This window comes from Symphalangus syndactylus, chromosome 14 (assembly GCF_028878055.3).
Source record: "Symphalangus syndactylus isolate Jambi chromosome 14, NHGRI_mSymSyn1-v2.1_pri, whole genome shotgun sequence".
Taxonomy (NCBI): domain Eukaryota; kingdom Metazoa; phylum Chordata; class Mammalia; order Primates; family Hylobatidae; genus Symphalangus; species Symphalangus syndactylus.
The window spans coordinates 104,702,088-104,730,036 of NC_072436.2; the positions used below are offsets into that span (position 1 = coordinate 104,702,088).

General features: G+C 41.5%; 1 protein-coding gene across 6 annotated transcripts in view; it reads right to left on the reverse strand.

Annotated features, from left to right (window-relative positions):
• Positions 1 to 5,291, reverse strand: part of CRIM1 (cysteine rich transmembrane BMP regulator 1) — a 196,626-nt gene extending 191,335 nt beyond the window's left edge. For 4 of the 6 annotated variants that reach the window (XM_055240689.1, XM_055240686.1, XM_055240688.1 and 1 more), the window contains exon 1: positions 4,413 to 4,825. In XM_055240689.1, coding sequence (XP_055096664.1) covers positions 4,413 to 4,746 — 334 coding nt within the window. In that variant the 5' untranslated portion in view covers positions 4,747 to 4,825. Of the gene's footprint in view, positions 1 to 4,412 lie in introns of all 6 variants that reach the window. The other 2 variants (XM_055240685.2, XM_055240690.2) reach the window with 2 other exon arrangements.
• Positions 5,292 to 27,949: the final 22,658 nt, after the last annotated feature.

Genomic DNA, 27,949 nt, shown 5'->3' on the forward strand with positions numbered 1-27,949 from the left:
TTACTTTCGGGAGGAACTAATTATTTCCTTGTTTACTTCGTTGGTTTCTCTTCCCAGTCCCTGTTAACATAATGTTATAGGCCCTCTGCTTGTTCCTCTCTGGGATCTAAGGGCTCCCTCTCTACCTAAGGACTTCTGAGAGGAAAAATGAAACCCATTATTCCAAAACAAAGCCAAGAGCTTAATTTTTCTGACTATAGAAGCTGATATTTTGCCCCCCTCCTGTTACTTAATTAGTGAATTAAAATTCGTGGACTCTTAACTTCAGGCCCTACTACAGGTGGTGAGAGTCGTTTCCATGCGGCTTGTGCAGAACGAAATGTTTGGGTTCATTATCTGGCCTCCTGCAGCCGGCTCTCTGGAGCAGATCCTGCACACATTTTCTTCCAAGCAGCCATCATCTTCACTCACTGTCTTCCAGGGATAAGCAAAGAAGCTTTGCATGGCAAGTTTCAGGAAACAAAATTCTGTTTTTTGCTGTAAGTACCCCATTACGTATACATAGTTCTCTTACACACTGCCCAGTGAAAAATGGGTAAAAGGAAAAGTTAAAATTCCTGGGGGAAATAAAAGGAGGATTGCGTTCTGAAAGAGGTCGTTTTTAGATAGCAATGGTGAAAAAAAACACGGAATGCTAAGTTCGAAAATACGAAGCTACTGAGTAAATAGTCACAAGGGAAAAAGTTGGTGCTTATCTGATCTAGCTATCACCTGAATCTAATACAACAGAGTCCTCGGAACACTGACTCAAGTAGTCTCCACTTGGTTCCTCATCACTCTGTACAAACTGCCAAAACAAGTCACCATCTGCACTTTAACTGCCCAGAGAGGTTGGTCATGCTCTCTCACCTTGCATCATTCCTTAGAGAAGCATAAAGCGCTATTACGCATGGGAGAAGAAATGGCTCTCACCCCCTTAGCTCAAAATATAATTCTCACTGTCCAATCAAAATCTTCTTTCTAGAAAATCTCACTTCATTAATTTTTCAAAACTCTGCCTTCGATCCTCCAAAGATGTCTTCCATCCCGATTTCTTTCTCAGGGGTTCAGGATCCACACTTGTTTCTCTGGCTTCTAGGTGATTTTCCTGGAGGCAGGCAGCCTGGCCAAGAAAACAGGCCAGTTAGGATGCTGCAAAGAGCAACAGGAGGTCTTAGCAGATGAATGGAAAGAGGAAAGAGACCTGCACCCTCCCAAGTTCCAAAAAGCACTTTCTAGACTGACAGAAAGTAGGAAAAACTTTTAGGTATCAGGCTCCATGCTCATTTTTTCAAATGCACTTACCACCCCCAGCCCCCATCACAAAAGGAATAATTCAATTAGAATTTATTTAATAACAATCTAAACAATGCTGAAAAATCCAAGTGTACATCTCACATGGTGCACAGGACACAACTCATCACATTATTTAATCATTCAGAAAATATTTTTTTTCCTTCAGCATTCTTTCTATGGATAGGATTGTTCTTCCATTTATTCAATGTACTTTTACTGAGAGCCAACTGGGCCAGCATGCCTTAAAAACCTAAGGCAGTGAGCCACAAGCTGAAAGGGGCCCATTTCTGCCCATGATTTATCTAACTCATTTTGTGAACTGCAGTTAAGAACGTAATTTTTTTCCCCCTACAAAGCCAGTATGAGAGTAAACACAGCTAAAAATTACTGCGAGTTGGCAAACAGAGAATATAATTTGTATTTAAATTATGTCATCGAAAGCAGGGAGATTAGTCATGATAATATTTCTATACCATGCAATATGTTTTTACAATGTAGCCAATTAAGTAAGTTTTCAAGAGTTTTCATTAACAGATACAACCAGTAGGGGTCATTTTAGTGCAAAAATTGCAGCAAGAGACTTTAACATGAATAAAATATATTGATTCCTATTCATGTTAGTTATGATAACCATGCTTCACCAGGTGAATTTCTGAATAAAAATGGAAACTGAGGGAAACACTGGCCATTCCGAAATTTCTTGTAAACTCACAGAAAAACAAGAGATAATCAATACCTTCTAGGTAACTGCTGACATCTAAAGACTCCTCTTTTTTTAAAAAATGGCGAGGGGGGGGCGGTTGGGGTATCACTTATCCCACGCTTTCCATAAATCTTGTCGTTAAGTGAAAACACTGAAATTGTGAACACACGATTCAAAACATCTGTCTAAACCCAACCATTATATCATGCCAGGTAACACTGTCCTTACTTTGGTTTCACAGATTTAGAATGCAAGTTGACTGCTGTTTTCAGTATTTTTTTTTTTAAAAAGGAACTGCCCTGGACACACAATATTGATAGTTGAAAACAGGCCTGCAAAATAAAAAGTGTTTCTAGAGAAACTAATTGAGATATAATCATGTCAACAAACCCTTCCAAGCATTTCAAAGCGAATACCAAGCACACAGGGTGTTACCAGAAAAAAGGAAGCTATGAGTGATCACATCATTTCAGAGGAATGAAAGCCTCACGAAACTGCCAAAATAACTCTATACTGTGACATGGGATATGGCTGCCAAAACATTCGATTACTGTAAATGTTCCCTGAGCATTTCCTTCACCAGAAACAGACTGAGAAGAAACAAAACAAGGGTTAGAATCTTCAGAACCTGCAAAAGTCCTTCTTGGGGCACGGCAGTTTCCACTGCATTTAACTGTGTTTCATGTCGCTTGTTCTTTTCAGATTTACGAGAGGCAGCATTAAGTTATAAACTTGAAGCGGCAGGGTTCAAGGATGCATCTTTTGGTCTAGGTCATTCAGAATTCCCAAAGTCAAAACACATAAAATGGTATCAGAAGTTAATCTCATGGCCATTTTTCCTGAGGTAAGGCATAAAAACAAGTTATAAAAGGGGACACTACCAGGTGAGAGGCTTTTTTGTACTTCAGGCAAATGAACTCTTCTTCTAAGCCAATGTCTTATGGGTGCAGTAAAGCAAGTCCCTCCCCTCTGAGAAGAGTTCCCTTCACTCATCACTGCCCACTAGCTTCCAAACCAGAAAGGCCTCCCCTATTTTCCTGAACTGTCCAAACCCCAAAACTATACAGGTATAAATAAGTACCTATGTGTGTGTCTGTGTGTATTTAGAGAGAATCACAGCACTGAAGCCTTTTAATAGATCCGTTTTTATCCTTAAGGCTGTCACCTCCTTTTTCAGTATCCCAGCATACTAAACAAACATACACAAAGATGCTTCAGAATAAACCGTTCCCTGGACTGTGCTGGCTGTGAGTAGTGAGGAAGGCACGCCGGGCAGAGGGCGCCTGTCCCTCCTCGCCGCCTCCCCAGAAACGAGGCTGCTGCGTGCGCTCTGCTCACTCGCCAGGATGCCCCCGAACAGCATCATCAGCCCAACGTCAGCCCGAGCAGGGATCCCACTTTTAACTGATGCTCACCGAACCCTGCCCCCGTTAGCCACATCAAAATAACTCACTGCCTCGCTCTAGACCCCAAACCAGACCAGGCACCCCGAAGGCCGTGGCAAGCGGGCAGGGATTAAGGCCAACACGCACTAACATTGGCTCCCCAACGAGAAAGACTCCACTAATCGAATCTCTTTCTCCCTCCGTCAATCTCGACACCGCGGAGCACAATACGTGCTGGAGAAGCCAGCAGAACAATCTCCGCTGTCAAACAAACAAAAAGGAGGAACCGGCAACACGATAGGAAACACACGGATATCTATCTGACATTAAAAAGCAGCCACTAATAGCAACAACTTTTCACTCCCAGGTGCAACCCCCACCCCCTTTTCCTTTCAGGAGCGAAAGCCTTTGACCGTTTTCAATGGGCAAATAAATGAGTAACCACCGTGTGTAACTTCCCCTGGGCTGACATATTCCGAGGCTGAAACTGATTTATGTGCGGAGGAGGAGAAAGGGGGTGAAGAAAGAGCTCAAGGAAAAAATAATAAAAGAGTCACTCGGGGAGTGCGAGCTGGAGACACGTCTCCTCCGCCAACCGAAAAAGGACTTTCGCGGCCGGTGTGCAGCTCACGGTGCCACACTGCGCCAGTGCGGGGAGGGCGGTAGGGCCGGGCTCCCCGAGGGGCTCGCGCGCGGCAGAATGCGCAGTGCCCCCCGCCCGCGGCGCCCCCACCTCGGGGTGCAAGGCCGGGCCACCCAGTCCCAGCAAGAACGGCCACACGTGTGCGCGTCTGCGCGGGGACAGGGGCGATCCTCCACTCGCTCGCCCCCACCCACCATACCCAACCTCGCCCGCGGCTGCGAAGCGTCGGAGAGCAGGGAGAGGGAACGCAGTGCCGCGGAGGCACTCTCCGGGGGGCGGCGGCCGCCCCTCCTCCTGCGGAGCCCTCTTTCCTCCAGAAAGTCTCGGCCAAACTTTGTGCGGCACAACCAGCGCCGAGGGGGCGGCGCAGGCCAGGTGGGAGGGGGCCCGTAGCGGGCGGCCGTACCTTCGCAGACGCCCGCTTCGTACTCGGTGAGGGAGTCGCCATTGAGCGGGGGGCGGATGACACAACGCAGCCCCCGGTCGCAGGTTCCGTAAATCCCGAAGGTGCCGCCGCAGCTCTCGTTCCTCTGGCTGGCGCACGTGTAGCAGCAGCCGCAGACGCCCTGCACGATGCTCCCCGGGCAGTTCCTGGGCTCCTCGCACTTGGACTCGTCACAGGGCAGGCAGACCAGCGCCCGGGTGCCGGAGCGCGCCAGCAGCAGCAGCAGCAGCCCCAGCAGCGAGACCAGGAGGTGCCCGCAGCCGGCCAACCCCCTGCCCCCCGCCACCAAGTACATCCTCCTGCGCCGCCGCCGCCTCCTCCTCGCAGCCGGGCCGGGAGCGGGGCGGGCGCCCTCCCCTGCGCGGGGCACACGCGCCGCCGCCGCCGCACCGGCAGCCCGCGGTCCTCACCGCCCCTCTCGGGGCCCCCGGGGCGCGCCTCCCCTCGCGGGGCGAGGCCCCCGCCCCTTCTGCGGGCCGCGCCGACCCCGAGCCCACGAGCGTTGGCGCCGGCGGCAGCGACGGCTTCCCCTCCTCCTCCTCCTCCTCCTCCCGGGAGGGAGGGGGAAAAAAGAAAAAAGTTTCCTCCCGGCAGCTCCGGTTCAACCCAAACTTCTGGCGCGGCGGCGGCGGCGGCTGCTGCGCTCGGCTCCAGCCCGGGCCGGCGGCGCCTCCTCCCTCTCCTCCTCCGAGTCGGCCGGCCCCGCAGCGGCGCAGCCTCCCGGCCGGTCCCCGCCTCCCGAACTGCCGAGTGGGCGCGGTGGCGCAGCACAAGATCCGCGGCGTCCGCTCCGCGCGCCCCGCTCGCCTCACTCCTGCGCCGCTCCTCCGGGCGCTTGTTTATGGCTAGAGCCTCTGCCGCTCGGGCTGCGCCCTCCCCCATCGTACCTCCTCCCCCAGACCTTCCCCCCACCCCCCCGTGCCGCGCGCCGCTCATTGGCTGCCCCCCCGCCCCCTCCCAGGCCCGGCCGGCCCCCTCCGCCTCCCCCTCCCCCTCTCGGGCGGCCGGGCCCTTCCTCCCTCCCTCACACGCCTCCTCCTCCTCCCGGTCTCCTCCTCCCCGAGCCCGGCGCACCGAGCCGGCCCTGCCACCGAGCCGCGGCTCTGGCCCCGGCACCGCGGGCGCGCTGCGGATGAGCTTGGGGCGCACCCAGCGAGCAGCGAGAGTCGCGGTGTCCCGGGCGCCCGCTGGCACCGTGGCCGCAGCGGCCGGCCTTGGAGCCAGGAGGGCGAGGCGGCTGCACCTTCGGGGCCAGATTGGAGTTCGAAGAGTGGCGGGGACCCCAGAAGCTCGGGGCCGGGGCGATGGCTGCAGCCTCGGGAGGGTATCGCCGGGTCGAACTCCGGGAAAGGGAAGCAAAGGCAAGAAACCTCCGCACACTGGATGAGAATCCATCTTCCACTCGAGCTGGGAATAGACTTTGTAAAAGATATTATGTAATGGAGTCTCGGGAACCCTGAGACCTCTCTAGCGAAGCTGAAGTGAATTAATTAAGTGCTTTAAACGGTCTTGGTAAATATTCCGCGGGAGCTGGGGAGGACTGTTGGGATGGCTGTAGCTTGAGTTGAATTTTAACTGTCCTCATTCTGGGTTTTGTCGCTCTGCTGTCTGTGCCAAGGTGCTGTGTTACGGGAGGGAGTGACTGGAAAGTAACAAAGCTGAATCTTTCTCCCTGGAGTAAGGCTGAAGACTGGATTACTACACGCCTTGACATGACACTACACCCGTAGGTCTCATGCATTATTAATGCCATATGACATTGCCGTTTTCTTTCTCAGTTCACGGACAGAAGTGGTGGGTTTTCACTGTCTTCGTTGATTGTCAATGCATTAATAAAGAAGATGTGTGGTACATAGTCTTTGTGATAAATCAGGTAAAGAAGCAACGGTAGTGATGCAAAACGCACAGTGTGGTGATGGTTTCTCTTCAGTGGTTGTTAGAAAAGGTTCTCGTAATGATGGCTCTGTCATTGATGGGATATGAAGTAGTAATCCGCTCCGTAGTGGCCTACCATTCACAAGATGGGTACCAAGTGAATAACATTAATTAATTGACAAAAAGTGACTGTGGTCAATGGGGGGAAAGAATCGATCCCGTGGCAGGTGTGAAGTGGGAATGACTGGCCCACCCTCTGATCCAAGATGGTCTGGCTGCAGGAAGGTGGCAGCCAAGTGGATTCTGAAAATCGTGACTAATGAACCGAAAGTTAATAGCTGGCAGTGCAAGGAAAGAGGAGACAAAGCTACCTTTGAAATGTTATGTTTGTGGAACAAATTTATACTTATGATAAATATTTTAGTTTAACCACTCTCTCTAATCCTGAACCCAAAAGCCAGAGTTACCAGTGGAATATTCCCCCATGATGGGCATCAGCAAGCTAAACATTTCTCCTATCATATTTCTTTGTGCAAGGAGAGGAAGAGGCTCATTAATTATCACTGATTATTATAGGGCCATGAGGAAGATGTTCAACCGTGGAAAAGGGGAGTGAGCACTGCATTTTCTAGAGGGGTTTAAAGAGTTGTTGCAATGAAATAATTCCTGCAGCTGTGTGGGAAGTCAGATTAGGTGATCTCCAAAGGCCCTCATACCCTCTGGGTCCATAATAAGTGTTAAGTGGCAAAATCATTTAAAATATGCTAGGTTTTCTATTAGAAAAACCGAAGAGACTGGGCATGGTGGCTCATGCCTATAATCCCAGCACTTTGGGAGGCCAAGCTGGGCAGATCACCTGAGGTAAGGAATTCGAGACCAGCCTGGCCAACATGGTGAAACATGGTGAAACCCTGTCTCTATCAAAAATACAAAAATTAGCTGGGCGTGGTAGCGCATGCCTGTAATCCCAGCTACTCAGGAGGCCGAGGCAGGAGAATCACTTGAACCCAGGAGGTGAAGGTTGCAGTGAGCCGAGATTGTGTCATTGCACTCCAGCCTGGGCGACAGAGCAAGACTCTGTCTCAAAAACAAACAAACAAACAAAACTGAAGAAAAATAAAACACACATTGTTAAACATTATTCTTTCTTGTCACCGAACAAGGCACCAGCACTTCACTGTGGGATTTGCCAACGAACTGTCATCATTGCTCTGTGTTAAAAGATCCCTTCCACTGTTGCAGAGGAGGTTATCTGTATTTCTGTTCAAATGCAAATATAAAGACATTAAAATGTAGCAGATAACATTGTAGGACCTGCAGGAAAAGCCAAGGTCAGGTGATGAGAAAAAGGCAGAAGTGAGAAAGCTACTGTGGGTAGGAAAGAAGGAGGTAATAAACATTGTCAAAGTTTAGCTTCTATTTATTTTTAAGGGGATGTATTAAGGATTAAGGAAAGCTACAGATGAGCACAGGCAAAGGATAAGTTGGAGATGACTAATCCTTGTTCCTGGGACTTCAGAGGTAGAACCACCTGGAAGGTAGATGGACAGATACAAAATGAGAAAGGTTGACTTCCTACAGGAATTCAAGTCAGGTTTAGAAAGGACTAGGGAGATTCTTTCAGACGAAGATCATTGTATCAGCTCAAAAAGAAAAAAAAAGTTACATTATACATGCCCTTTGCCATAGAATTAATAGTCATAGAAGCGATAGAGAAAATAGGATTCCTTGAAGCCAGTAACTAGTGGCAAATGAGAAACCTGCAAGGTCCTAGCAGCTTTTCTGAAACCAGTGTGTGAATCAGGAGCTCAGTTATAAACAGCTCTTTCTTCTCTGGGATCCAGGAGACATGATAATGAGGTAGTGAGAAACCGAGGCAATGATATTGAGGCTCAAATACCAAAGTATTTTCTTATCTTCAGAGACCAGACTATGGTTACAGAAAGAGTTTGGGTGAGCCCAACATGATGACAATCAGGTGTCACGGGTGAAAGTGGACTAGGAAGAATTACCCTGAAATTGAATGGAACCTGAAAGTCATGAACGAATGTTAAGAATTAGAGCCACACGTGAAAGGCCTCCCTTTCTGGGAAGCCTTCTTGAGCTTCTTTATCTGTTCTACAGCATTTGTAAGTACCTCAACTTGTAGCATTTATCATCTTACATTATAGTTGTTTAAATAACTCTGAACCCAATTAGCTTGTCAGCTTATTGGAGAGGGCAGGATTTATAAAAATGCATGCAGGAATGAGTTGAAAAAGGGAGAGTGAAGAATTACAGTCAAAATGATATTTGAATATTATTGTCTGCAGCCCTTCTCTCTTGGTTTTAGTAAATACCTCAAAATCAGTACTTGAAAGGGATGGTAGGGGCAGGAGGGAGTCATCGAAGCTTGGGGTGGCGGTGGAGGGGGAGGGGTTGGGGAACAGGTCTGGAAGGAACCAGGAATTATGAAGTATTTCTGATGGAGGTCTAGAAGAAGAGATCGTCTGCCCTCTATTGGCCATCCTGGGGATTAATAAATTGTTGAAAATGTCGAAAATCAAAGTGCCCATTTGTTGGCCTAAGCAGAAAGTGGAAATGAGAGGACAATAGACAGAATGGTAGTGTTAGACCCCGCCTTTCCGATACAGTGTCTAGTCCACCTATAGTCACACTCTCTGTATTTTCTCTTCCTGAAATGAAAAGAAAAATGTAGAAGTTGCCTTTGAGTTTGACTCATATACTCTTGGAATTGAGTTGCACTTTGTATTTTCTCTTCCTGAAATGAAAAGAAGAATGTAGAAGTTGCCTTTGAGTTTGACTCACATACTCTTGGAATTGAGTTGCACAAGAGAACAAACCTTGTTGTGTTATGAAAATGTTGCATATGTATTAGAAAGTGCTACGAATAAACCAGGTAACAGGTCTGGCCCGTTTTACCCTCTTAGGCCACCTCTCTGGTCTCCTCAGCTGGGATCACCTATATATGGGTGCTCACTTAATCTAGGCTTGGCCACTGCAGTGATATAGACAGACCCTAGTTTGGATGCTCGACCATCTGGATGTTGGGCTCTGAATCTGAACTTGAACTCTATTATCACCACGTAATACCTTATTTTTGCTAAGTGGGTTCTTATTTACTCTGCTTGTGAATGATAGCTGCTGCAGAACTACCACAAGGGTTACAAGACATCTGCACAGAACACAGGTTTTCTTTGATGTTTGGCCTAGGATCCTGACACACACACACACACACATACATACACACACACACACTCTCTCTCTCTCTCTGTGTACAAGTTTAAACAAGGTATTTATCCTTTCTGAATCTGTCTTCTCTGTAAAACAGAGACAAGAATACCAACCATACAGGGTATCGTGTGGATAAAATGATTGTTCTCCTGTTCTATTGTTATTTTTAGAGTCCTTCTAATTGAGTGTCTCCTCAAGTTTTATGCTTGAGCTGGAATCCCTGCTCTCTGTTATCTCAGCATCCACTGCTGTGCAACATCTGCTGGATCAGATATTTGCTTTTTTTTTTTTTCCTTCTTAGGATCTTCTGTTGGCCTTGTTTTGACAGTCTGTCTCATCTTGGCGTTTTAGCCTCTGTGATATTTTCTCAAACCCATTTTGGTCTCTGACTTATTTTAAAGAGCAGTAATTGGTAATGATAATAGTAATAGCTAACACTAATAAAGATCTTATTAATTACTAGTCAACATGCTAAGTGCTTCATATAGGTTATTTTAAGTAATCTATGGAAGAGCCCTGTAAGACCAATGGTTTCTATTATCTCTAGTGCCTTATGTTGTCTTCATTTTTTACAGGTGAGGAATCTGAGGTGTAGGAGGTTGTGTGGCTTGCCAAGGTCTCAGAGCTATGTGTATGGATATTAAGCTTAGAACCCAGTCCTATTCTGCCTTAAGGGCCTGTGTATTTAACTACCTCAATTCAGTAAGTTGGGTAATGGTGAGCTGCTTTTCTTTTCAGTTTTGTTGTTCTTTGTGGACCTCATTTAAAATCGCTAACATCTATGACAATATCTTGTCTTCTTTGCTAATTTGCATATAAGAAGATTAAATACTGATTAGCATTTTCTCAAAATGGAAATAAGACTATTGCTTTCCTAACTACTGAATAACAAATATTTATATGTTTGCCATGTGCATATTTTTTAATTACCTTAGAATATTACCACATTTAATCCTCCATATAACCTGATGAGGTAGGTACTGCATTTTACAGGTACATTTACACCTATTTAAAAGGAAAAATTGGGCTGGGTGCGGTGGCTCGTGCCTATAATCTCAGCACTTTGGGAGGCCAAACTGGGTGGATCGCTGGAGCCCAGGAGTTTGAGACAAGCCTAGGCAGCATAAGGAGACCCCATATCTACAAAATAATAATAATAATGAATTAGCCAGGCATGGTGGGGTGTGCCTGTACTCAGGAGGCTAAGGTGGGAGGATTGCATGAGCTTGTGAAGTTGAGGCTGAGGTGAGCCGAAATTACACCACTGCCTTCCAGGCTGGGTGACAGAGCGAGACACTGTCTCTTACTTTTCCAATAAAGGAAAAATTGGATTTCAAACCCAGGCAGTATGGGGACAGAATCCACTCTATGCAATATTACTTCTAATGTATGTTTTTAAACAAATACATGCTCACTGGGGGAAAAAAATGAGAAAAGACAGACAAGTAAAAAAGAAAAAAAGAAGAAAGAAAACCATCACCTATAATGGTTTTATCTCTGGTGAGATAAAACCGCTGATAACATTTGTGACACATCCTTGAAGGTTTATTTTCCCCATACAGTATAAAATATAAAATGGGATATGTATTTACCTCATAATTGGCTTTAACTTTCACATATACATGGCATATTGATCTTTAGAATCAATAACTGCATCCTTTTTACCATTGATTATTATTCCACTGAATGTACATATTGCATTATATTTAACTGATTCCATATTAACATAAGTTTAGGGGTTTTATGTGCTTTACATTTTCACTATTATAAACAAAGCTGCAATATATTTCCTTTTAGCCAAATCTTCAAACACTTGTCCAATTATTTTCCTTGGCAAATACCTAAAGTGAAATTATTGTTTGTGGGTCAAAAGTTATGCCCATTTTGACATGCATTGCCAGATTGCCTTCCAAAAACTTATTCACACAAATTTCCTCAAACACTTAATACAAGTTCCCATCTCTCCAGTGTAGAGGCCCTTCAGGTTAAAAACCATTTCTTCTTGCTTTAAAAGCACCTTATATTGTAAAGCTTTAAAATTTTTTTAACATAAAAAATTGCTTTCACATTTATTATTTCATTCCATCCCTTAAAATGTTCAACATTAGGAGAGTTTAGCTGTGGATCACCAAATGTTTTAACCTTACAAATTGCCAAATCATGTAACCTAGCAAATTATTTGCTGTGTGGTTTTTAAAGAAAGTGTTATGTACTCAATTAAAGATTTCTCCTAAGAAGGAGTGTTTTTTATAAAACTGAACTAATAAAAGGGAATAAATTATCGAGACCCTCCACAGGTTGAGGAAATTTATCCTGTGCTTATAGACATTTTTCTGGAAAGCTGGAAAAAACAAGTGTAAGAAAATTGAGAAGAGAGGACCCAGTCATGCGTTATAGTGAAGAGGAGGAATTTCCATCTGTTGCAGTGCTACCCACCTCTCTGTCTTCTCTTTCTACCCCACTGCCTGTTCTACTATGTGCTTTCAATAACCTGAAGAGTCATACATCCAAATTGTAGAAATTCTTCCCCAAATCTGTGTGGCATCTGTGTTAAGAAATACAGGTCAATTTATTTCAACAATGACATCATTGACATACACATTTGTATAATGTTTGTTTTGGAATTGCCTTGGGTAGTCCCTTGAGAAATAAGACATATTGTCCTATCTGACCCAACATATAATAAACTGAAGCAGATTATCTTCATTCACCAAACTGGCTCTAATTTACTTCTTATAATCTTTATCAAATTCACCCACAAACGAAGATTTACCACTGTTGAGAGTATTATAAAGAACCAAAACATGTTCTAGAGAAAATAGCAAAAGAAGAGTTTTTAAATAAAAGTAGGCATTGATGGTATCCATGGAACAAGCAGACAGCTTTTCCAAGTAACTGCTGGCAAATGGACATCACTCATTTGAATGCAAATTCTGGTATTATGATGTTCTTTAGAATACTGATATTTTGTGCTCATGTCCTATATATCATGCAACTGCTGTGTCATTCAAATGAAAATTCATTACCTATTTTCAGGTGGGAAATGGTGGTGCTCACCAGTATGTCTGTTCCTTCTCTTCATTTCTGACACACAGCTAGACGACACTTACCAGCTTTCTTGCAGTGAGCTGGAGCCATGAAATGTGGATGGAAGTGATGGGGATCTTTTCCAGGGCTGGCCTCAGAACCCTCTCCACAATCCTGCATATTGTCTTATTCCCTTTCTGCTGGCGGGCGGCAGGGCTTTGCATAGAGGACTCTGAAGCACTAGAAGAGTCTGGAACCACTAGATGGATGGATCCTGGGTCCTTGAATGACTGCATGAAGTGGACCTCTCACATACATACACACACCTCATTCAATTTCAGTGGTCTCTGATTTGAGTGACAAATGAATATTTACTGTGATAAGTCACTGAGAGTTGGGGCTTGTTATAGCAAGTAGCCTCCCCTCACACAATTTTGGCTTAAATAGAAGTAACATTGGCCAGGCATGGTGGTTCATGCCTGTAATCCCAACACTTTGGGAGGTCGAGGTGGGTGGATCACTTGAGGTCAGGAGTTTGAGACCAGCCCTGGCCAACATGGTGAAACCCCATCTCTACTAAAAGTACAAAAATTAGCCGGGCATGGTGGTGCACACCTGTAATCCCAGCTACTTGGGAGGCTGAGGTGGGAGAATCTCTTGAACCCAGGGAGTGGAGGTTGCAGTGAGCAGTAGAGATCGTGCCATTGTACTGCAGCCTGGGTGACAAGAGCGAGACTCTGTCACAAAAAAATAAAAAAAGAAATAACATTAAACATTTATTCATGTTCTCAGGAAAAAAATGCAATTTGAAGTGTACTTATAACTCACCTGCATTTGTTTGTTGACTATGTAATGAATGTGTAAAGATTAGGTTACCAATCCTGGCATTTAAATTATTTTCAGTATCATAATATTCCAAGTAGGGCTTAGCATTTTATTAGTACTGATTAATAGAAATTAAATAATATAAAAACCTTTCACTTTACTCAAATGGGAGAATGGCCATCTCTATTATGCTACCCAGTGGGTTTTAGTTCCTGAACATTCACACTCTCAGACCATCTCTGCTCATGACTTTATTGTAGTAACCAAGATCCTATAAGCTCAAAAGAGAATGAGACTCTTCAAACCCCCATTTTCTCCCTTTCACAAGTCCTTCATATCCACAGGGTTATGATGAACTATAAAATCAGTACCACTTCCTATTTATCATTTAAACTTAAAGAATATTTTGATATTTTGATATCAGGTTCTAAGGTTATCATATCCATATTCCTTATCATTATTGTTGATAGCTTCATGTGTCTTGATCATATTATTGACTATATTTGTTGTACTTCACCAACTTTTTCAACCTCAAACTAAAGTTCATACAACAAATCAAGTTCATTGCCTAAAAGCTAGTTGCCAATGAACTATGACTGGGTAAATGACTACTGGTTTGAGATTAGCCAGAAAAGATGGAACATTGAGCTCATAAGGCATGAAACCATGCAGAAAAAAATTATAAGAAATAGATTCCAAGAGTGTTTCCACCATCAGCTGATTATTGCCAAAGACCAGGTCATGTTTCCCATTTAGATTTTGCCAGGAAGAAAAGCTAACCAGCAATGCCAATCACAGGTGTTTGAAGAAGAGGATTTTTCTATTTTTCCTTGACAAGCAATTATTAAATTAGGAATGTCTTCAGTGATGATGAGGCATTGTGCTGCAAAGTGCTCTAATAGAAAGAACAAACTCTTGGAAATCAAGTTGACCTGGGATCAAATTCTGACTGCGTTTGTCACTGTCTCTATGAGTTTGAATATGTTATTTGTTTGAATTTCCTTTCTCTCTAGTCACTTAGGAAATCAGTACCTACAGGATTCTGAGCGTATAATAGATGCTCAATAATTCTCCTAGCATTTCTTATGATTGACTTTTTAAAAATTGTAATAGGGTTAGCTATTCACTGAATGTTTGCTACTTTCAAAAAGTTGGTGAGATGGGCTCTAGTCTGGTTCTAAAATATGGGGGTACTTCTCGTCTGTGTGAGAATCAAAGCAAAGGACTTCACTTCATAATCACTATGCTCCCTTGGCAGTCTGCACTTATCCTGTCATCTCACCTGTCTCCCCACTTAGGGTGCACGATTTCTTATTGGGCAGGATAGGAACTCTGAAGCCAGGAAACTGAATCCTACTTTCCTAATCATTAGACTGACTGCAAAAATGAATGTCACTTTCCTTACACTCAAAGGGCCTACTATCTAGTGTGAGCAATTGGTAAATCAACATTTTCAACATAGTGCAGTAGAAGTTTACTAAATCAGGTCTACATGAGGAAATTGGGGAAAGTTTCACAAAATTCCCTTCTACAAAAGAAAAAGATAGTTGGATTGGATCTTGAAGGAAAAATAGATATTTACCAGGTTTATAGGGTAGGGGAGGAAGAGGAAGAGATTCCAAGCCAAAAAACAAAACCAAAAACAAACAAACAAAAACAGTGAAGTGCCTAAGATAGAGTTTGGAACATAGTAGGGATTCAATAAATGTTGAAAGAAGAAAGAGAACATAGACTTTTGCAATGGAAGGAAAAATTAACTTTGAGGCAACTGGTTGCTCAGTGGTAAATGTTAGGAGAGAGGATGGTAATATTGGACTGGATGATGAAGACCCAAAATCTGCAGCAGAGTTTAGACTTCATCCTGTAGGGTTTCAGAGACAAGTGGAACTTTTAGAGACAAGTGACCTCATCAGATTCCCATTTGTAAAGATATCATACTGCACTGATTTTAAGACATACTTTTAAAATATTTTAACAGTTCTAAAAGTAAGATGCATCCTTCATTTAATGGCATATTATAGTTTGACAGTGTTAATTTTCTTTCTGGGTAGCATACAAAGTAAGATTTTTGCTTAGAAGTGATGCCGTTTTTAATAGAAAATTGAAATTATGACAGCAGAGTAACAGAAGAACAACGAGTGGAAACAAGGTAACCCATTGGGAGACTTATCAAATAGCATAGCTGTGGGATAATGAGCAGTGGTGTAAAACCAAGCATGCATTGATAGATTTTAAAATTCCAAAATAGATTAGGAGTTCCTGAGTTTGATGGATTAAATCTACCTTTTGGTTTTCCATTTTGTTATTTACTTTGCTTTGCTGCACAGCTAGAACCTGAAAAAAGCTCCTAGCTTTTCACTAAAACCATGATTCTCAGGTGAATAACTTAAGTGTAAATAGTATTTAATATCTGTTAGGTATCGGAATTTTGGGAGGAAAGTACAAGCCCTTTGTACAAAGAAGGACTACTTTTAATACTGTATCCAAGCGTGTCTGCTTTTTTCTCTGAGATTTCTTGTAGAAATACAAAAAGTTTAAAAGCAATGGAAAAGCCTTCAGATATACCCAGATCCAACTCTTTCATTTCATAGATGAGGAAAATGAAATCATGGAGTGCTGGTGACTTTAAATTTGCTGACTCTTAACAGCAGGTGTAGTTTGGAATAGTTTGGAACCCTCCTCCACCATCCTGTGTATCAGCAGGTTACTTGTTTATCTATCTCTGGATTAGCTCAGACTCCATTTCTAGTCTTGAGCAGACAGTACAAATTATCTTCTACCTCCAATTGCCACTATTTAAAGTTAATAAATTTGTTACTAGTTCTCCTCTCTTTTTACTGTCTCATTATTACTTTTGCACGGACACCGGGTTGTGTGCATTCTAACCTCTGTTGATTAGATGATGGTGTTTGGGATAGGGCATTTGGCCTGGGCATTTGGTGCCTACCTTATCTTTTCCTTCTCCCCTCTCCTGCCCTCTCCTGCCCTCCCTCCCCTCCGCTCCCCTCTCCTTTCCTTTCCTTTTATCCTTCCTTTCATTCTTCCTTCCTTTCCTCTCTTCCTTCTTCTTTCTTCCTTCCTCCCTTCCTTCCTTCCTTCCTTCCTTCCTTCCTTCCTTCCTTCCTTCCTTCCTTCCTCCCTCCCTCCCTCTCTTATTCCCTCCTTTCCTTCCCTTCCTTTCGCTTCCCTTCCTTCCTTTTCTTTCCTCTCTTTCTCTCAACAGGGCTCAGGTGATCCTCCCACCTTAGCCTCTTGAGTAGCTGGTACTACAAGCATGTGCCGCCATGCCTGGCTAGTTTTTCTATTTTTTTGTAGAGGTGGAGTTTCACCATGTTGACCAGGCTGGTCTCGAACTCCGGAGCTCAAGCAATCGGCCTACCTCAGCCTCCCAAAGTGCTGGAATTATAGGTGTGAGCCACTGTGCCCTGCCTAGTGCTTGAGTTTCTGATGGGCACCACCTGTCTTTCTGTGCACCGGACACTATCATACTACCTTGAGGCACTTTGCCTGGTACCAGAGTAGCAGTCTCTAGAATACAGAACTCTGCCATAGTACTATTTTTTACCTTCATTTGATTTTGTATGTGGCATGCCAGGTGTAGCTCTATTGGATATTTACTTTTTTCTCCATGTCCCAAATTCTGTCATCCTTATTCAACATGAAAACCCCTTCTTATCTCTAAGAAATAGTATGTGCCAGTAGGGTATGCAGGGCTGTGGTCCTTCTTATTGGTTGGGCCAACTTTTTTATTCACCAGGAATCCTTTCTAATTGACCTCATTGGTCAGGCATCCGTTCTGATTAATCAGTGCTCATGCATTTTAGTTCTTAAATATTTTTACTGTCTCCTCTGCTTCCTAGCAACCATTAATTGAGCACATGAAACTGACTGTATGCTAAATGCTTTGGATATCTCATCTCTTTTAACCCTCATAGTAATCTCATCATAAGGTGTGATCAGACAGATTTTTACAGATGGGGAACTGTAAAAAAAAGGTTCACAGAAATTACATAAATATTCTGAGGGTGGTGGCCATTTACCTTATTCAGAACCATGAGTTCACCTAAGGCCTACTGACCAATAGAGCTTTTAGGTCTTTCCCATCTCCTTGTCTTCTTAAATGCTGAAATGGCCAGGGAAATGAGACAAACTGGTCTAAAGTGATAAATTGATTTCATCATTGTCCTGTTCCTCAGCCATCTAAAACCTGTCTAGGTGATGCAGATACTGCATGTGTCAGTGTCAGAACTGTGAAAATGCAATATATCCTTGTAACAAACCTGCACATGTACCCCCGAATCTAAAATAAAAGTTGAAATTATAAAAAAAATTTTTTAAAAAAGAACTGTGCAAAGATATAAACATCTTTCTTCTTGTTACATTCTGGAAGCCACCAAAGGAGTAAAGGGAGAGTTCCTTTTGGTTTGTTTCTCATTCTAAACTTTTTTTTTTTAAGTTCCTAAAATAAAATTGTGGGAGTCTAAGCATATCATCAGGGAAGCTTATCTGCAAGTAGAGCAGTAAAACACTCATTTTAAAAGTGCCTTAGGCTGGGTGCAGCGATTCACGCCTGTAATCGCAGCACTTTGGGAGGCCAAAGGGGGTGGATCACCTGAGGTCAGGAGTTCGAAACCAGCCTGGCCAACATGGTGAAACCCCATCTCTACTAAAAATACAAAATTAGCTGGGTATGGTGGCACATGTCTGTAATCCCAGCTACTGAGGAGGCTGAGGCAGGAGAACAACTTGAACCTGGGAGGTAGAGGTTGCAGTGAGATGAGATGGCACCATTGCACTTCAGCCTCGGCAACAAGAGCGAAACTCTGCCTCAATAAATAAATAAACAGATAGATAAATAAAATAAAACAAAAAGAAAGAAAGAAAGAAAGTGCCTTAAAGTACACTTGGTGGTCTAAATGTGAACAGATCATGATTCTAAAATATTCCAATTTGATATTTGCTGAGCACTTGAATTGCATCCAACTCTTTTCTACATACTTTATGTGCATCCTTTCATTTAATTCCCCAACAACTCTATGCAAGAGGGACTATTATTGTCTTCATTTTAAAGATGAGGAAACTTAGGCACAGTGTAGTTAAATAATATGTCTTAGATAACCTAGATTATATGTTGGAGGCTCAGGATTTGAAGATAGGCAATTTGATTCCAAAGCACAAGCTCTTGATATAACCTAAAGAATGACAATGTTGTATTTAAACAAATATACAAGAATCAGATAAACAGATGATTGTTGCTTTTCAAAGGACTAGCATTGTCACCTTGGAAAAGTATACCCTTTCTAAGAATGTTGACATTTCTCAAAATGTTTTTGCAACTGATCTCTTATCTAATTACAAATCTACAAATTAGACTTGTTAGGTTCATATCTTTGATTTGATGAGAAACACTATTACCTTAGTATAAAGATAGTTTCTTAAATAAGTAGAATTGATGAATATTGCCCAACCCATGGAAATATACAAGATTGGGTAACTTCTCAAAGAAGAAATATAATTCACCCATGAACTTATAAAAAGATGTTCAAGCAAATACAGTCAAAGACACACAAGTTAAAACAATGAGAAAATGCTTTTTATCTATCAAATGACAAATATTTCTAAAGACTAGCAATATCCAGGATTGGCAAGAATGGGGGCAATAAATACTTTCATGAATTATTGGTGGTAATATAACTTGGTACATTTTTTCTGGAAAGCAGTTTGGAAACATGTATCAAAATATTAGCTGGACATATCCTGATTTAGATATCACAATTCCAAGAAAAAAATTCTTTTTCCCAGAATACTTATTCTAAGACAATTTCTTATTCTAGGAACTCTTTTTCAAAGAAGATAATGAGGGCCTGGCACAGTGGCTCACACTGGTAATCCCAGTACTTTCGGGAAGCAGGCCTCCCTGGCTTGAGGCCAGGAACTCGAGAACAGCCTGGGCAACACAGCAGGACCCCATGTCTACAGAAAATTAAAAAATTAGCCAGGTGTGGTGACGTGTGCTTGTAGTCCCAGCTACTCAGAAAGCTGAGGTGGGAAGATTGCTTGAGACTGGGAGGTTGAGGCTGCAGTGAGCCATGATTGTGCCACTGCACTCTAGGTCAAGGGCACAAATATCTAGGAGTGAGGATGTTCATCATAGTGTTGTTTATAGTTGAAAATTTGGAAATAAGCTAAATGTTGAGTAATGGAGTGTTGACTAAATAAGTCTATGTAATGGAAAATTATAGTTATTAAATTGATGATGTGGTTCCATATTTATTGTTTTGCAAAGCTATCCGTAATATATTGTTGATGTTAAAAATGCAGATAATAATATAATAATTATGGTATAATCTCATCTTATATTATTTTATTTATATCTGTATTCATCTCCATATCTATCTACACAAAAACAGATAATCGACACAGTTCTGTAAAGATATTCACCAATACATGAAGAGTTACTATCTTTGTGTGTTAGGATTTTACACAATTTTTATTGTCTTCAATGTATTTTTATATTGTTAAATCTTTATTTTATAGTATATTTTCTCTTTATACTTAGGAAAAACAAAAACTCTGCATTTTAAAAAATTACTGTTATCTAGGTGAATCATTCACAATCTTTACTGGACACAAGTCACAATAATTTTGCATTGTTTTCAAAAAATGAAATACACTCACAAACGAAATGAACTTGCCATATCTGAAGACATTCTTTTGTCATGTGAAAGATCAGCCTCAAAAGAGAATTTACAAAATTGTTTCATAGCAGTATGGAAATAAGAGTCTCCAAATGATAATGATACTTAAATTCTCAACATTTATTTGGAGGTATATTTCTGGACTATTTGTTAACAACACCATCTCACTGCTTTTATTATTGCACTTCACTTGCTCTGTTTATTCACGTCAGCTTTCATAAAAAATTTGAGAGCTGAGGCCTAAAGAAATTCTCTCACCCGGTAGATGAACAAGCTGTAATTTTTTTTAGCTTTGGCATGCATTGGTAAATGAATGCATATTTTTACTTGCTTGACCAAGCTCAGGAATCTGCAAGTCTGCTAACATTGCATTATGTGGATGATGCCCTGAATAATACCATGTGCCCTGTTGCAAAAGCTGAAGATGCGCTTGTGGAATTTATTTTATTCCGATTTATGAGGACTGCTGCACACAAATAGATTATTGTAGTGTCTGTGATTAATGGGACACCACACGGCTGCGTGGACTTCATAAATCATTTGAGGCAATGTCTGAGTGAATTTTACTTGCAAAATCAGTTTCAATCAGCTTGACTTGAAAACTAGGTAAAGCAGAAGGAGGCATCCGATGGTGGGAGGTATCTAGGTGGTGCAGCAGTCAGCATTGTGTCCAGTTTTATGTCTCTTGTTATCAGTGATGTGGAAGAGTGAATAAGCAGCACGTTAATTAAGTGTGCAGATGGAATTAGAAATGTCACAAATGCTGAGTAGTCCAGGGAAATGATACAAATTGGCCTAAAGTGATGTGGGGCTTGAAATAAAGGCCAAAAATACAACAGACTTAAGTGTGTGTGCACACACATATACACACATGGATCAATAAGTGATTCGAGAACTCGGTTAATTTTATAACTCTCTTAAGATTGCAACTATCATATGAAAACAATTTGGGAATAGTGAATATTAAAAAATGGCTGTAGGGTTTTATTCTAAGATCAATATTTAGCATTTGTTTTGTTTTTAAAATAATGATTTCTTTGCTTTTTTGATACATAGTACATATTCATTATAGAAGAATAAGAAGATACAAAACAACAGCAAATAAAAAGTATCACCTGTGATCCCACTCTTGGTGGTATATATAATCATATACGTATATAAACAAAAATGAGAAAATGAGATCATATTGCATATTTAATTTGGTATCCAACGCTATTCATGTAAAAATATTTCCTTTTAAAAGGCCAGGTTTCTGAGAAACTTGCTTGATACTCACCTTTCTCTGGCTCATTGAGTTTATTACCTTTAATCTTAGTAATTGGAAACTCTGAGAAAATTACAGAAGGCTAATTATTTGTAAAGGCAAACACTGAAGAGGAAAAAAGGAAAAGGAATTTTCTTTGAATTCTCTACCTGCTACTCAGAAATTCCTAACATTGCTAGCTAACCATCCATTTATCTTCGCCCTAATGAGTCAGTCTTTCACCAAAAGCACAGTCACAGAACCTCCTCTGTCTTTCTTAACACTGTGGGGAGGATGGCCCCTGATCCTGAGAATTATTGGCAATTCAGTAGAACTGTTATTATGAACCAAGGAACACTACCACTTCCATAAGGGATTTAAAAGAAGAAGGCAATTCTCTACATGATTATTCACAATCGTCAAAGAAGATAGTAATCTAAGATAAATGTCCTTTATAGGGTTGGGTCAGAGGAAGGATGAAGGAGGGAAAAGGAAGAGAGAGAAGGAGAGGGTGGCAGGAAGGAAGGAAAGAAGGGAAGAAGAAGTCTGCTTTTTTCCGCTTTGAAATGTTGCTCTGAGCATGCATGAATGTGTATGTAAGATGGAATTTTATCTCTAAGGAAAACTGAATAAATGAAATAAAAGCCTAATTTAAACTAACATAGGCAGAATCTGAATCCACTATGAATCAAACCTGAAAGTATAGGGGAAAGATTAAGCATCAAGAGAGACGAAAATTATTCTTGGAGTTAATTTAGGAACATTGAATTTGGCATCAGGTAGGCTTAACAGGAGTTCAGCTTCCTCTTTCCTGGCTATCAGTTCTCAGTGATGAGGATCACAGCCAGGCTGACCTTGGCTAACCTGTTCTTGCGGTGGCCAGATAAAAGGGACAGAGCTATGAGCAGGGGTCAGGGTACCTGGGTTTGGTTTTTCTGTCCACCACCTGGCTGTCACCAAGCAATTCCTATCACTTCTTTGAGCCTCAATTTTCTCACTTATGAAATGATGAATTTGCCATGGATCATCTCTAATGTCCTGTTCAACAAGACCTGTAGTTCCGAATTTTAGCTGCGCATTAGAATTACCTTGAGAGCTTTTAAAATCCACCGGGCAAGGGCCTCGCTCCAGACCATTCATTTATATCAGAATCTCTGGGATGGGTCAAAGAGACAAACATCAGTATTTTTATGCTCCCCCAGTAATCCCAATGTGCTACCGAGGTCAGACATCTCTGAACAACACCAGACTATTTTTTATTCTTAAAAAATTAAAGAAAAATAGCTAACATTTATTGGATGCTCACTATATACACCAGCAGCACTTTATACACTATGCTTCATTTAATCCTCCCAAGGACCCCAGGAGTTACAATTTACTCCAATACTATAGCTACAAAAATTGAAGCACATATGATAGCTACAAAAATTGAAGCACAGAGTTGTTAGGTAATTAGTCTGAGGCTACCCAGCTAGTAAATAGCAAGCTAGAATTCTAACTTAGGCCAGTTGATTCCAGAAGCCATGACCTAGTACCCTACACCTTCCTGCCCACTAAGCCATGCTGAAAATACAGAAATCTGAACAGCCTCTTGTAAGTGGAACTCAGCTTTTCATGTTTGGTAGTACTAGCATTTTTTCCGTAATATAAAACTGTGTGAGGATATTTCATTCTGATTCTATTTCCTGTCTCTACTTCCAATTTTACAATTTATTTTAATTTTCACTTAGAGTGAGTGTGATATGGGCTGGGTTGTAAAGCATCTGCACAAGTATAGCCTCATGTAATGTTAACTACTGTTTATTATATAATGCATGCTATGTGCTAGCCACCATCCTAAGTGCTTGTGTTGTAGTATATATTATATATATGTTTGTATATATTTATATTTGTATATATATATTTTAAATGACCACAATATACTGAATCTCCTATCGAGAAGTAGTGTCTATTACTTTACCTCTTCACTCTGGACTTGGTCATATGGCTTGCTTAAACCAGTGAGATATTAGCACATGTGACGTAAGGCTTGAAAAGTGCTCAGGCACGGGTGTGTGACCTTGCGTTTCCAGCCTTTAGAACCCAGTCACCTCGTGAAAAAGCCCAGTTAGCGGCCGGGCGCGGTGGCTCACGCTTGTAATCCCAGCACTTTGGGAGGCCGAGGCGGGCGGATCACGAGTTTAGGAGATCGAGACCACGGTGAAACCCCGTCTCTACTAAAAATACAAACAAATTAGCCGGGCGTGGTGGCGGGCGCCTGTAGTCCCAGCTACTCAGAGAGGCTGAGGCAGGAGAATGGCGTGAACCCGGGAGGCGGAGCTTGCAGTGAGCCGAGATCGCGCCACTGCACTCCAGCCTGGGCGACAGAGCGAGACTCCGTCTCAAAAAAAAAAAAAAAAAAAAGAAAAAGCCCAGTTAGGCTACTACATGCAGGTGAGACATGGCTCAGCCACCCCAGCCAAGTGCAAGACATATGAGTGAGACCATGTGGGACCAGCCAGCCCAAGCAGACCTGTGCACTGACTCCCAGCACATGAATGGATCTAGGAGAGACCAGCAGAAGAACTGCTTGGTTGAACCCCATGCAAACTGTCAACACAAAAGAGGTATGAGCTGATAATTATAATTGTTGTCTTAAATTATTAAACTTTTGGGAAGTTTTCTATGTATCAAAAGCTAACTGATACACATAGATTAACTTCATAATTTCTCATACAATACTATGAGGTCAATTTTGTCATCATATCCATTTTATAAATGGGGAAACTGAGGTACAAAAAGGTTAAGTAATTTGTCCAAAGTCATTTAGCTAGGAAGTAGTTGCATGAGGATGTGAACTTAGGCTGGCTGTCAAACTCATGTTTTTAACATCCATGTAAGTGTATATCTTATAAGTGCATGCTTTACTGCGTTCATGCTCAATGATTTGGATGAGGAACAGCATCAAAAATCAAAACAAAACAAAGCGAAACAAAAATAAGAAAGAAAGAAAGAAAGAAAGAGAAAAGTCATGACAGTGATGGTGTGACAAGCTTTGACTTCCCTGATCCCTCTTAAGGAAAGCTGTTCATTTTCCCGCCTGCGGCATGACAGTGCTTTCTAAAAGCCTGTGTACTGGCACTTCTCACCCTGTGCTGTCTCATATCGATATAGTTGTTTCTTTTGATAACCTGGGATCTCCCCACAGGTGGGGAATGTCTCTGATTTATATAGCCCTAGTGCCTGGCACAGAACCTGGGAAATAGTATAAGTTTAATAAATCCTGATAGAACAAATGGGTGAAGAAAAAAGAGAGAAGTAAACAAATGAGCAGCTTTCCTTGAGGGGGATCAGGGGAGTCAGAGCTTGTCACATCACCATTGTCATGACTTTTATTATTTTTTTCATAGTCTCCTCATGTGTTTACTTTAAAAATGTGGGGGAATGCTCCTTTATTAACATTTATTTTACATAGTTCCTTTGTCTCTCTCTTCCCTCCCTCCCTCCCTCCCTCCCTCCCTCCCTCCCTTCCTTCTTTCCTTCCTTCCTTCCTTCCTTCCTTCCTTCCTTCCTTCCTTCCTTCCTTCCTGCATCCTTCTATTCTTACAGCTCAACTACTGTGGAATATTCATCACAGCAGCAATTCATTGACACTTGCAATCTGTTGACTTTCCCCTTCCTCGCTATGTCTGACCCATCCCTATTCTTTCCCATCCCTCCACCTCCACCTCCCACTACGTTCTCTTGTCTCTAAGCTTGTTCTTTTCTCAGCTTAGGGCCTGGGGCATGCTCTTCCCCTTGCCTGGCATACAGTTCTGCCTCATACCTGAATGGCTCACTTCTAGTCATTGGTATTTCAGCCTAAAGATTACCCTCTCAAAGAAATCTCCTCTAACTACCCCATCTAAAACAGCCATTTGGTCTATCTAGCACAACCAACACATAATCCTTTGCAATTCTCTGTAAAACGTTTATTACTAATAGGAGTTTTTCTTCTTGCTGATTTGTGGTCTGTCTTCGTTAATTTCAGTTTAAGCTCCATAAAAGCAGAGACCTGGTCTCTCTTGTTCATTGAGAAACTGTGCCTGACAACAAAGTAGTTACTCAGTGTATATCTTAAAAATGGAGGACAGAAAGAAAGGAAAGAATGCATGAGAATTGCTGGAGCTGGGGAGGCAAAGTCTACAGCGAGCTGAGATCATGCTACTGCACTCCAGCCCGGGCGACAGAGTGAGACCCTGTTTCAAAAAATAAAACAAAACAAAAAAAACTGTACATAGTAATTATTTCATGTCAACTAAAGCTAAAGGGGAAAAAAGATGCCCCTAGTTTCTATTCAAATAAATGTCAACACTCATTAATTTGTATATATATATAGTAGTCCTCCTTTATCTGTAAGTTCATTTCTTCAGTTTTAGTTACCTGCAGGAAACTGATATCTGAAAGTATTAAGTGAAAAATTCCAAAAATAAATAATTAATACATTTTAAAAATAAAAACAAACAATCTGTACATATTTTCTTCAGGAAACTTGTAGTTTAACCTCAAATAATAATTGGGAATAATGTTTTGAGCTTAATTTTAATTCAAAAATTGAAATGGTTATGAGTTGGAACTGGTGACAATGGGGCTTAAAGTTTTTTTTTCCATAAGGCAACAATTTGAAGAGAGAATGTACAACCTATGGCAGATGTTCTCAACCATTTAAGACCACATTGTCCCTTTTAATAACAAATATTTTGTAAGGTCCTTTATACTTTCTTTAGATGTAATTTATAGCTATACCCATATATATAGCTATATATACATGGGTTAGCTATAAATTATATATATATAGCTACTATATATGTATATATATATTTATATATACATAATTTTATATACAAATTTATATATACTATAACTATATATATAGCTATCTATATCAGTATAGTTATAAATTTATATTTATATGTTTAGATATACATATATAATCTTAAAAATTAATATAATTCTCTAACTAAAACAAGGATGAATTAAAAGAAAACAATTTGTAATAAAATATTCTGTATTTCAATATGGAAATGCTTAGACACAATTCCATCAGAAGACACAGAATAGCAGGCATATGCTTGCACCCCTGCACAGCATCTCCTGTGACTTTAACAGCTACGAATGCAGACTGGTATAGGTGCTATGTTGGTGACCTAAATTCCAGGAACAGCATTTCTTTGAGTGATATATTTTATTTTTTTAGAATGGCAAACAGTCATTTACCAAGAACTCTTGGTAAAGTTGTAAAGTTAAAAAAGAACAACCTTTTATTTACTGGATTGTTGCATTCCTGAAAAACTCAGTATATATTAGGACTGTAAAACTACTTTGTGTTTATATGTAAAACAGCATTAGATTCTAGGCCAAGATAATTATAAACAACTCTTTTTGCTTTCATAAAAAAGTTAGCAGGACATTAAAAAAAAAGGTGCATGACATAGACAATTCTTTGTTTAAAGGACTGGTCCATAAAGTGTTGGAAGCACGTCGTTCCGGTGCCCTGCCTACCGTGTGTCAGGAACACCACTCTGCTACAATCATTGTAGCCATAAAGCACTACCCTCTAAAAAATCATTGCTATAGGGGACGCCCGACTAAGAGCTAGGAGAGAACTGTTTGTGATGAAGGATAGACCTTTTATCTTACATGAAGTCATCAAGAATCGTTGTGTAGGTAGGGAAATGCATAGCCCTAGAGGGCACTAGTTACAAAGACTGTGAGGCACCCTTCACCTATCAAATAGAAATCATAAGCTTGCTGGTGGCTCCGGTGATGCTACATGTGAGAATACAGTAGTTTTCTTTATCCATGGTTTCACTTTCTGCAGTGTCAGTTACCCCCAGTCAACTGCAGTCCAAAAATACTAAATGGAAAATCTCAGAAATAAACAATTCATAAGTTTTAAATTGCATGCTGTTCTAAGTAGCATGATGAAATCTCACACCTTCCAGCTCTGTCCTACCCAGGATGTGAACCATCCCTTTGTTTAGGTACCTATGCTGTATACACTACCCACCCATTAGTCACTTAGTAGCCGTCTAGGTTATCAGATTGGCTATTGTGGTATCACAGTGCTTGTGTTCAAGGAACTCTTATTTTACTTAACAATGGCCCCAAAGCACAAGAGTAGTGATGCTAGCAATTCAAATATGGCAATGAGAAGCTGTAAAGTGCTTTAAGTGAAAAGGTAAAGGCTGGGCACGGTGGCTCACGCCTGTAATCCTAGCACTTTGGGAGGTCGAGGTGGGCAGATCACCTGAGGTCAGGAGTTCGAGACTAGCCTGGCCAACATGGCAAAACCCGGTCTCTACTAAAAAGACAAAAATTAGCTGGGCGTGATGGTAGGTGCCTGTAATCCCAGCTACTCGGGATGATGAGGAAGGAGAATCACTTGAACCTGGGAGATGGATGTTGCAGTGAGTCGAGTTTGCACCACTGCACTCTAGCCTGGGCAACAAGTGCGAAAATCCATCAAAAAAAGAAAGAAAGAAAAAAAGAAAAGAAAAGGTGAAAGTAATTGACTCAATAAGGAAAGGGAAAAAATCAGTTGCTGAGGCTGCTAAGATCTACAGTAAGAACAAATC